The sequence below is a fragment of the Amphimedon queenslandica genome, unplaced genomic scaffold (genome assembly GCF_000090795.2).
Source record: "Amphimedon queenslandica unplaced genomic scaffold, v1.1 AMPQUscaffold_13345, whole genome shotgun sequence".
NCBI classification, from domain to species: domain Eukaryota; kingdom Metazoa; phylum Porifera; class Demospongiae; order Haplosclerida; family Niphatidae; genus Amphimedon; species Amphimedon queenslandica.
The window spans coordinates 56,450-68,555 of record NW_003546419.1 but is presented as its reverse complement, the minus strand read 5'-3'; the positions used below and the strand labels follow the sequence as shown (position 1 = coordinate 68,555).

General features: G+C 34.5%; 1 protein-coding gene and 1 long non-coding RNA gene across 2 annotated transcripts in view; both read left to right on the top strand.

The window, feature by feature from the left end:
* The window catches only part of LOC100634942 (uncharacterized), a 20,529-nt gene that overhangs the window by 5,774 nt on the left and 2,649 nt on the right, over positions 1-12,106 (top strand). The window contains exons 13-15 of the mRNA XM_019997972.1: positions 66-353; positions 484-513; positions 737-1,818. Of these exons, the coding sequence (XP_019853531.1) occupies positions 66-353; positions 484-513; positions 737-1,818 (1,400 nt within the window). The remainder of the gene's footprint in view (positions 1-65; positions 354-483; positions 514-736; positions 1,819-12,106) is intronic.
* Positions 5,343-8,252, top strand: LOC109582915 (uncharacterized). The gene is made up of 8 exons (XR_002185286.1): positions 5,343-5,692; positions 5,817-6,112; positions 6,239-6,284; positions 6,328-6,436; positions 7,129-7,342; positions 7,399-7,481; positions 7,548-7,866; positions 8,007-8,252. It is a non-coding gene; the product is annotated as an uncharacterized LOC109582915 (long non-coding RNA).

Sequence of the window (12,106 nt, the reverse complement as noted above, 5' to 3'; positions counted from 1 at the left end):
ATTGACACATACCGTGAACCATCCTTATGATTTTAATAATTAATTTATGTTCTATTACTCCATAGGTCCTCTCTTAGACATTAATGATTTACAGTATGTACTTGACACATTGAATGAATCTGGCTTCTCACAGACGAAATGGTATGATCTTGGTAATGCTTTAGGATTATATCGTAGTACACTGAGGACTATTAAAGATGAGTGTGCTGGAGATGATCAAGGATGTCTTAGGCAGTGTCTAGTAAAATGGTTAGAGAGAGCTTATTGGGTTGATATTAAAGGAGGTCCAAGAATGTTCTCTCTATGTGTTACTCTTGAGTACATTCTTGAGAAAGGAGCAGCTGATTATATCAGTAAGTTATTATTATTATTATAATTTTAATATATTGTATCTATTTATATGTGGTTTTACATGACACAAACTTTGATAATATGATTTTATGTATTGTCTTATATGAAGTTTCTTTTTTATTTTATTTTTAGGAGAGAAGATTATTGATAAAGATTCTCCAGGTATTATATTATTATCACTCAATAAATATATTTCATGTATTTTTACTGACATTTGGTGAATGGTGGAACATTTTAGCTGTCACATGTCATTGAGCATATTATGAATAATGAAATAAAAATTTATTGACAGCTTCTTCACCAATTTACAAAATTAATAATAAATTAAATAATAATAATAATAATGATAATAATAATAATTAATGTTTTTAATTTTTGTCTGTAGAGTTACGTCACTATCGTGAAGCACTTAAGACTATCGTGACGTGTCATCTTACTAAGGCAGTAGTTCAAGGAGAAGCTCGTGTTGGTAAAACCTGTTTCAAGTCACTTCTACTGGATGAAAAGTACGTCAAAGCAAGTACCGGTATTGCTGAGCCGAGAGTTGGTATCTACTGCTACAGACGAGATACTGGGAAACGATACAAGTTATTGGATGTTGCAGAGTTAGAAGAAATTGTTAAAAATGCTTTGAAAAAAGATGCAACAGAAAAATTGATCAATTTTCCATTAGAAAATCAGGTCAGTGAAGGTATCGATCAAAAGAAACCGACCAGAGGAAATGACGCAGCTGACGAGACTGACGATGGATTTGTAGATGAATATGAAGCCACCGAAGGACCTGGCGATGGAGATGGAGCACATGGAGATGAAAAGGAAAGTTCACTGAGTCAAGAAGTAGAGAAAGTACTTGATGGAGTGCGACAGTGTTCAGGGAAGGAGAATCGTCTTGAAGGTGCTCAATGGCTATACCTCATTGATACAGGAGGTCAAATCGCTTTTCAAAAGTTGCTTCCAATTTTTATGCCGTTTGCTCAAGTTCTTATTCTGGTTGTTAATATTTCAAAAGAGTTGTCTAGTGGCTCCACTGCAGTGATGCACATTGAAGGTGAGGATCACAGTGATGGGAGTCCATCCAGATTGACGGTCGAAGAAGTTTTGAAGCAAATTATTTCTTCAATAGCTTCTGGCATGCAGCATTTCAGGGATAGCTATAAAGATCATGAAGTTCTACGAGATTTAGTTCCAGAGAAATTGCAGGTTCTGACAATTGGTACACATGGAGATGAATGCAGTGATGTAGCAGAGTCTAAAAACATATTAGCAGAAAAATTGGCAGAAATAATCAAAGGAAATGATGATTGTGAGTCAATTGAAGCTGATCGTGTAGTTCGTGTACGGGAAATTGATGGTCGTATTGCTAGTGCAGCTGTTGAAGAAAGAGGAAACGAGACAAATTTTAAGAACACGAAGATTTCGTTGGATGATGTAGATGAGATCTTAACGAAAGATGATAAAGGAATCAACATTCCATTTTATTACTACTTCTTTGATATCGTACTTCGCGTTGCAGCAAAAGAGGGATGTGGTGTGTTGCGATTATCCACCTGCAAAAGTCTTGGGGAAGATTTAAAACTTGAAGAAAAGGAAGTGATGGAATCTCTTAATTTCTTGCACCATATCAACAGTATCATTTATTATCATGATTCTAAAGCCTGCAGTGACCTGGTGTTTGTTAACATAGGCAGTCTCATCAGTATTCTCAAGGAGTTGGTCAGCCATGTTCATGTTCTTCACTCCAAAGCAAGAAAATACACTGGAGATGATGACGTTATAAAGGGGATCCTTTCAGCAGCGAAGTTTAAGGCGATTTGCAAAAATCAGCTTGGTTGTATCGAAAAAGAGCTAAAAGTTGATGATATTGCCAGGAATTTGCTGAATCTTTTCCTGGAGCTCTCAATAGCTACACCAATAGATAATAAATATTTCATACCAGCTCTCCTTCCAGTAAGAGATGTTACAATTATCAATCCTTTTAAAGATCGTGAGCCATTGCTGTTTTACTTCAAGAAGGCTACTCCAATGGGCCTTTTCTGCTCTGTTGTTACTCGTCTCCTTTCTGAGCCTTGCTACGAAATCACTTCGACAAAAATTGACAATTTCTCAAATTACATCAAAATGAAACATCAGAAGTCATATCATATTGTTCTAGTTGAACAGGTCAATTGCATTGAAATCCATTGTGAGGAGCAGAGCATTGAATGCAGTGTAAAGAAAGATGTAAGAGAAGCGATCACTTCTGCAGCTAAGAAACACAATCTCAGTGAGAGTCATAGGAATCCTGAGATCCGGTTTTATTGTTCATGTGAGCATGGCCCTGCTGGAGGAGGTGTGGCTAAGGGGGAGAAGCATACAGTAACAGTTAATGAGGAGCGGTGGATCTTTAGATGTACTAAAACGGAAGAAATATGTCATATGAAGATAGCATGGGAGTCCTGGCTTGGTGGTAAGTTATTATTATTATTATTATTATTATTATTATTATTATATTATTATTATTATTATTATTATTATTATTATTATTATTCCACAGTTGATACACTAAACACTCCTCCTTCTCCTACAAAACAAAGTAAAATACATTAATATTCATTGATACTAGTTTAATTGTAAAGGTACACTATACTTATTGTTTCTAGCTTTTAAATTTTTTGCTGTTCACATTAACAGTGGACAACCTTCTAAGATATGACCACTGCATGTTTACTGCTATGATAGTGTTAATTTTTCTTCTATACTCTTGTAGATCCAAAGGAGATACTACAGAAATATTCAGTTACGCTGTCCGAAGCAATATCAGCTAATGTTAACAATGTTGCTAAAGCATTGTTTGCCAAAGATCTAATAACACAAGGGAGTAGAGAATATATAATGACAGTAGATAGTGTATCTGCTTCTACTAAAGCTGATAGAGTAATGACTGATGTCATGGGTCAATCAGGAGCTTCTCTTGATGGAACACGATATTTAGTTAAAGTGTGTCATGTATTGACTCAACAAGGCGGAGCAATAGAAGAGATAGGGAATGTTATGCTTAAAGAACTAGGTATGTACATGTACATAAGTCAATTAATGTTAACCTCTTTCTGTTCACAATAGGAGAAGACTCTGCTACTGTCCATCCTCCTCCTCTTTTTCAAAGTGGAGCTAGTGTTGCTAGTGAAGGTTAAAATTAATTATATTATTTTTTAGCTGATGCCATTGTGGCTGTTGTATGCATCCTGTATTTAGCATACTGTAGGGTGCCTTTTTTTCGAGGGCTATAAATTTTGCGGATTTTGCGATTTTTTAAAGATTCGCAAAAATTACTTTTGCGAAAATCAAATTAATACAGTACAAGATGGCAGACGGCATAAATTCGTGAAAATTAAATCCGCGAAATAAAAATCCATGAAATTTATAGCCCTCAAAAAAGAGGTGCCCTACGGTAGTCACGGTACCACTGTTGTTAAGTAGACCTGATCTTGATTTTTGTTGCAACAGTCTGTTATTATGTTAATGTGCATCTCACTCATTTCATTTTTCCGTTTCTTTACGAAACAATGTAAAATACATTAATATTCATTAAATTTACTATTAATTTATAAAAGCCCCTGTCATTGGTATGTATTAATTAATAATGATTATATTTATTAGAAGAAATCCCTGTACTATGCCATACCCATGGTTTTTCCAAAAATGGCTTTGAAATCACTCCCAATTTTTATTATATTTTCTGATACATATTTATGTACTTGTGCTGTGTAGAAAGTTTGAGCTGATTCCAGCTTCATTTTTTTCAAGTTACGGCCTTTAAAAAAATGGGCCAAAATCTAAAAAATCCCTGTACTATAGCCTATGGTTTTTTCCAAAAATTGGCTTCGAAATTACCCCAAATTTTTTTTTCTAAAACAATTTCCATTACTTTATAGTTCGACAAAGACCAAACTTTGCTCCACCCAAACCTGACGATCAGGAATGTGAACAGCGAGAGAAGGTTCCTCCTCATAAAGTCAAGAAAGGTGTGACTAGTACTAATATCCAGTCCATTCTTACTGTCACTGTAGGTAGCTATTGTAATTGGAAAGTGATAGGAGGAGGTGCTGTTTGTATTGTTGTTGTTTTTGTCGTTGTTTTTGGTTTTCTTGTGAATAGTGTGTCTGGAAATAAAGTTAATGAAGGTATTATTAATAACAGTATTTGTACAGTCATAAATATATATACTATCAGATATCAGTCTTGATGTCACTGATCTACAAGAGATACTTGATGTGTTAGGGAAAGGTTTTTTTCCTGATCATCGCTGGCTTGATCTCAGTCTCAGTTTGAATCTATTACACAATGATTTATCAGTTATTGAAGCTGATAGACTAACAGCTCACCAACAATTACAGGAGATGCTGTCATTATGGCTGAGAAGAGGAAGGGCAACTTGGAACAGATTAGCTACAGCACTTGAAAACATTAAAGAATATAAAGCAGCAGGTAAGCAGGAGGAAGAGATTTATTCATTTTTATTATACATGTACTTATGTTGCGTAGAAGTTTGAGCTCATTCTGATCAAATTTAGATTTTTTATATTTATAAATACACATGTACTTATACATTATACATTTATGTTGGTTATACATAATTATAACACTATAATGTATAATGTATGATTATTATTCTTTTATTTTTAGAAGTTGTGAAGGCTAGAGTTACAAATGACAGATACGAACTTTAACTTTTATACTTTTATAATAATTAACAATTTTTTATTCGATGTTAACCTTTTCTGTTCACAATAGGATACTCACCATCCTCCTCCTCCTGCTAGTGATTTATTTTTGGACACTCAGTTCCTTATTTTTTAATTATTAGCTATCATGATCATGTTTTTAAATTCTTTTTCAATTCCTTTGTACATTACATGTACCGGTATGCTAACAGTATCTTTTTAAAACATACCCACCTCGAATCCCACACATTAATAATTCAATTAAGAAGTATGGGGGCGTCTTCTTGTACACAGAGACAATGGAGGACAAGCCAGCACTAAACGAGCTCCTAACTCACGTAGACGTTGGTACAGAGTGGCTGAGACTAGGGGTACTACTGGAACTGGATATGAAAGATCTAACCGCCATAGAACATGAGAGACCCACCAAAGACTACAGCACATGTACGCCCTCTGGTTGAAGACCAATCCTAACCTCGATCCTAACGCTACAAGAGGACAACTGATCAAAGCATTAGGAGTCATCAGAGCTAATACTTTAGCTGATAAATACAAGAAATGGATCAGTAGTACTGGCAGAGCTACTGCTACTAGTAAAGACACTAATACAAGAAGACACACTTCTTCAGTCAGTAAACAATGTAAGTTAGTATCAGTGTGGACTATTGACTGTTAGATTTATGCTGTATAGTTGGTAAATGTGGAGGGAATGGGGAACTATTGACAAATGTAAATGTAATGATCTTAAATATATTTTTATTGTAGCTACAACTCAATAATCACTTGATATCACTGATCTTCAAAAAGTGTTGAATTTGTTGCAGATGCTCATTTCAACAGAGACTGCAGGGAGGAACTGGGTCTAGTACTAGGACTCTATCAGGACCCAACACTCTCCAACTTACAATGTACTCATGATAGGGAGGCTGCTCTTAGGGAGTGTCTTGCTGTCTGGTTGCAAAGAGCTGATGGTGTGGATAAAAATGGAGGAGCTAACTATGTATCACTAGCTAATGCTATAGAGAGATTGGGGCAAAGAGCTGGAGCTGAGGACATACGAAGTGAGTTATAATAATTGTATTAGTAGATTAGCTGAGGGAAAGGGACAGTTGTGTTATTATTATTTATAAGGATTAAATTTACTATTAATTTATAAAATTGTTATTATTGTTTTAAATTATTTTTAGGACAATGTGGAATTGAAGCGGCACAAGAGGATGCCCTGTCATTATAGTATGTATTAATTAATAATAATTATATTTATTAGTTTATTAAGAGACTGGAGGGAGGAGCCCAGTGACTCCATTACTAGTACAGGAAGACAGTTACATTGCAGCTAGAAGAAGAGAAACCATCAAAGAAAGAAGATGAAGATGAAGGAGGAGGTAAATGGATATAATAATTATTAGTATTGATGTACACCCGTACTTATGCTGTGTCGAAAGTTTGAGCTGATTCCTAGTTTATTTTTTTAAGTTACAGTCATTTTAAAAAATGAGCCAAAGTCTAAAAAATTTCCTGTACTATAGCCCATGGTTTTTCCAAAAAATGGCTCCGAATTTACTTCCAATTTTTATTGTATTTTCTGATACATATTGATGTCCTTATGCCATGTAGAAAGTTTGAGCTGATTTCAACTTCAATTTTTCAAGTTATGGCCATTTTTAAAAATGAGCCAAAATCTGAAAAATTCCCCTTACTTTTATAGCCCATGGTTTTTCCAAAAAATGGCTCCGAGTTTACTTCCAATTTTTATTATATTTTCTGATACATATTGATGCACTTATGCTGTGTAGAAAGTTTGAGCTGAATCCGACTTCTATTTTTCAAGTTACGACCATTTTAAAAATAAGCCAAAATTTGAAAAATTTCCTGTACTACACGTATATATAGCCCATGGTTTTTTCCAAAAATGTCTCCAAAATTACGCCCAATTTTTATTACATTTTCTGATACATATTTACATGTACATGTACATGTATATTATCATTATTACTATTAATAATAATAATAATAATAATAATAATATTATTATTATTATTATTATTATTATTATTATTACTATTATTATTAATAGGATCTCTCAATATCTACTGCTGAGGCTCACGGTCATTCAGTTATTATTGCTAATGATCCTGATCCTGATAGACTGGCCTTGGCGGAAAAACAACCGGGGAATACTAATGAGGGAGGGAGGGGCAACTGGTGAGTGTTTACTGGCAATGAGATTGGGAACATGTTGGGCTGGTGGGCCATGGAAAATTTTAAGAAAATTAACAAAAATTTTGATGGTAAGTCATTAAAAATTATTAACAATTTGTATTATTTTTTTGTTATTATTTCAAAGGCTCTAAAGTCCATTTAATATGCAGTATAGTTTCATCAAAATTATTATGATCAATAGCTAAAGTTGAAGGGATCCAATTTTCAGTTAGTAGCTAGCGGGACAGTCTCTTATTGTAGCTCCTCCCCTTTCTCCTCCTCTTTTGTCTGTAGGAAACTCTTACTGGGTTCAAGTGGATGGGTAACTTAGACCACACCCTCCTTGAGAAAGGAGAGGAGGTTCTCTTTGCTTTTGAAGAAGCAATAGGAGTCATGTTTGGTACTACAGTACTGGATAAAGATGGAGTGAGTGGAGCTGCTGTGACTGGAGAAATGGCCGCTTACCTTTACTCTAATGGAGAGACATTCTCTTCACTGTTGGAAGACATACATTTATTTAAAATATGGTCGAGTTGTCTCAAGCAATTCTTATTTTATATGTCACTCAAAAGAAACGATAGAAGTCTTTGATGGACTGAGAAAAGATGGACAAGTAATTATAATGAGCTAGTGTATTTTGAATAAAATATCCCTCCCTCCCTCCCTCCCTCCCTCTCTCTCTCTCTCTCTCTCTCTCTCTAGTCTGATCTCTCTCTCTAGTCTGATCTCTCTCTCTCTCTCTCTCTCCTACAGTATCCCAGTGCTTGTGGTCCAGCTGGTGACAATATATTAATATTCATTATTATTATTATTATTATTATTATTATTATTATTATTATTAGTGTTGATGAGTCCTCACTTAAAGAAACTATCTCGTACTATTGATGATATTATTAATGAATTCATTAAACCAGATTATTATAATTTATTAGTATTATAGATCTATTTAATAAGAGATGTTATGTGAGTCTATTGTAATGTGTTTAGTGTTTAATGTTATTTTATTGGTTGTTGTGCATGTGATAAGTTTGTGTCATGTGATTAGTAAATGTTTGTTGTGTGGGACAGTGCTTCCAGGTCCAAATTTCAATTTTTCCCCATGGTCCCAAAAATTTCCCTAGAAATCCCTAATTTTGCAAAAATTTCCCCCTAGATTACCCCTAAAAATTTATTCATTTCCCCTAAATTTTCCCCCAAAAAGACCATAAGAATCTAAAATTTTAAGAGGTTAATTATTAAAAATTCACATGAATTATTAATTAACCATTATTCATAATTAATATTAAAGTTAATAAAGTGTGTATAGGGTGGAGCTTGTAGTTAATACTTATGAATATCATTAAATACCTATGAATACATTAAAATACCTATGAATATCATTATAATCAGGAAATATCAAAAATTCCCTAGATTTCAATGATTTATGAAATTCCTTCCCCTAAATTCAGACAATTTTCCCGCTAGATCTAGGGAAATTTCCCTATAGGTCTGGAATCACTGGTGTGGGAGTGAACTGTCAAGATGGCCACTGGTGGATCAGGTTAGCTCTTGTGTCAGTATCAAGTGTTAGTGTTTGATTCACTTTATTTCACTTTACATTAGGAAGGGATACTGAATATGAAGGATGGTTATTTTATGAGGAGAAAGGCTTAAATGAATATGTAGCAATATTTACTGTAGCTAAAGATAGAGACACACTCTTTGATGTAAGTATAATTATAATGAGGTATAATTGTGTACATGATGTGTATTAATGTGTTTATTTACAGTATCAGAAAAGGAAGCACCCTAGAGCTGAGTTAGATCGATATATCTCCTTTACATTTGCCCCGCAGCAAGACTCTACACTTACATCAAGAGGCAATTATATTGAATTAAAGTTTGATACTCCACAACATGAACCAACCACTGGATGGATTATTAAACCTCACACAGTACCTTGTAGAGTAAGTACTTGTATCATGTATATATATAATTAATGTGTGTGTGTGTGTGTATCAATAGATATATAGAAGTGATGTTGATAAGGTTGGTACACCTGGTTATCCTGACCTTCCCTCCCACAGTATATCAGTACATGCTACACCTGATGCTCTTCTTAGACTATATTATACTATACTATTGGAAGGTGTGGTTGGAGTTGATACATTGTTCATTGCAAGGACATTGAGAAGTAAGATACCGTACTAACGGGTTATTAAGCGTAGGCGCTTATGCAGAAAATGACAGAAAAACAGGCGCTTAATAATGACTCAGCGCTTAATAACTACAGTAGGTGTGGTTTACAATAATAATTAATTAATCACTTTACTGGCTTTACATTTTACAATGGTGGGTGGTGAAGAATGATCTTTTGACAGTCTGGTTCGTGGCCACAACGCTTATAAAAAGTGTCTGGACTCCTACTGCTGTAACTCTTACTGCTTGGACTCTTACTGTTTTGTACTGCGCTTAACAAACCCATGCTAAGAGCTACATTGAGCTAGGCGCCTAATAAGAACTAGGTGCTTAACAACGAAGGGCGCTTAATAACCCGTTAGTACGGTAGATGAGAGTTGGTGTGGTCTAGTATTAATAACCGCACCCATTACACTACTCACAATGCTGGTACTAATATAATAATATTCATACCTTCAGTAGTATAAGTATTATATTAATAAATAATAATTTAATTGACCATTAACACATACCGTGAACCGTCCTTATGATTTTAATAATTAATTTATGTTCTATTACTCCACAGGTCCTCTCTTAGACATTAATGATTTACAGTATGTACTTGACACATTGAATGAAGCTGGCTTCTCACAGAGGAGACGGTATGATCTTGGTAGTGATTTAGGATTATATTATAATACACTGGAGGCTATTGAGGCTGAGTATCCTGGAGATGAACAAGGATGTCTTAGGCAGTGTCTAGTAAAATGGTTAGAGAGAGTTGATGATGTTGTTCCTGAAGGAGGTCCAACAATGGTCTCTCTATGTGCTGCTCTTGAGGGTATTGGTGAGAAAGCAGCAGCTGATTATATCAGTAAGTTATTATAAATACATTGTATCTATTCTTATGTGGTTTTACATGACACAAGCTTTGATAATTTAATTTATGTATTGTCTTACATGAAGTTTCTTTTTTATATTTATTTTTAGTAAAGAATATTTTTAATAAAGATTCTCCAGGTATTATATTATTATCACTCAATAAATATATTTCATGTATTTTTACTGAAATTTGGTGAATGGTAGAACATTTTCGCTGTCACATGTCATTGAGCATATTATGAATAATGAAATAAAAATTTATTGACAGTTTCTTCACCAATTTGCTAAATTAATAATAATCATATTTTAATTAAATAATAATAATAATAATAATAATAATAATAAGAAGAAGAAGAAGAAGATCGGCTTTCATCTCGGTACCCGTTTTGGTCTTCCTCCTGTAAAGGTTTCTGGCCATCTCATACAAAGACTCTCTATAACTCTCTGGCGCTTCAATGCACAGATGTGGTTATGTCGATCTACCACTCCTCCATCTGTGGTAGATGGTTTTATTTAGCTTTGTTTTTGTAGTCTCTTTTTCTGTTATTTTGTTTCTTTTTTTTTCTATGTACAGGATCTTCCCTTTTTGTCCCCCTTTTGTCTGTTTTGTGTCTTTATAATAACAATAACGATAATAATAATAATAATAATAATAATAATAATAATAATAAAATTGTTGGTTTTTTTTTGTTTTTGTTTGTTTGCTTTTTGTGTCTTTCTGCCACCATTTAATAACAATAATAATAATAATAATAATAATAATAAATGTTACTTGTTTTCAATTTTTTTCTGTAGAGTTATGTCATTATCGTGAAGCACTTAAGACTATTGTGATGTGTCATCTCACCAAGGCTGTAGTTCAAGGAGAAGCCCGTGTTGGTAAAACCTGTTTCAAATCACTTCTACTGGATGAAAAGTACGTCAAAGCAAGTACCGGTATTGCTGAGCCGAGAGTTGGTATCTACTGCTACAGACGAGATACTGGGAAACGATACAAGCTATTGGATGTCACAGAGTTAGAAGAAATTGTTAAAAACGCTTTGAAAAAAGATGCAGTAGAAAAATGGACCAATTCTCCAGTAGAAAATCAGGTCAGGGAAGGTATCGATGAAAAGAAACCAGCCAGAAGAAATGAAGCAGTTGATGAGACTGATGATGAAGTCACCAAAGGACCTGGCGATGGAGACAGAGCACCTGGAGATGGAGACGGAGCACCTGGAGATGGAGACGGAGCACCTGGAGATGGAAATGAAGCACCTGGAGATAGAAATGAAGCACCTGGAGATGAAAAGGAAAGTTCGTTGAGTAAAGAAGTAGAGAAAGTTCTTGATGGAGTGCGACAGTGTTCAGGGAAGGAGAATCGTCTTGAAGGTGCTCAATGGCTATATCTCGTTGATACAGGGGGTCAAATTGCTTTTCAAAAGTTGCTTCCAATTTTTATGCCGTTTGCTCAAGTTCTTATTCTGGTTGTTAATATTTCAAAAGAGTTGTCTAGTGGCTCCACTGCAGTGATGCACATTGAAGGTGAGGATCACAGTGATACGAGTCCATCCAGATTGACGGTCGAAGAAGTTTTGAAGCAAATTATTTCTTCAATAGCTTCTGGAATGCAGCATTTCAGGGATAGCTATAAAGATCATGAAGTTCTACGAGATTTAGTTCCAGAGAAATTGCAGATTCTCACAATTGGTACACATGGAGACGAATGCAGTGATGTAGCAGAGTCTAAACGTGTATTGAAGGGAAAATTGGCAGAAATAATAAAAGGAAATGATGATTGTGAGTCAATTGAAGATCATCATGTAGTTCGTGTA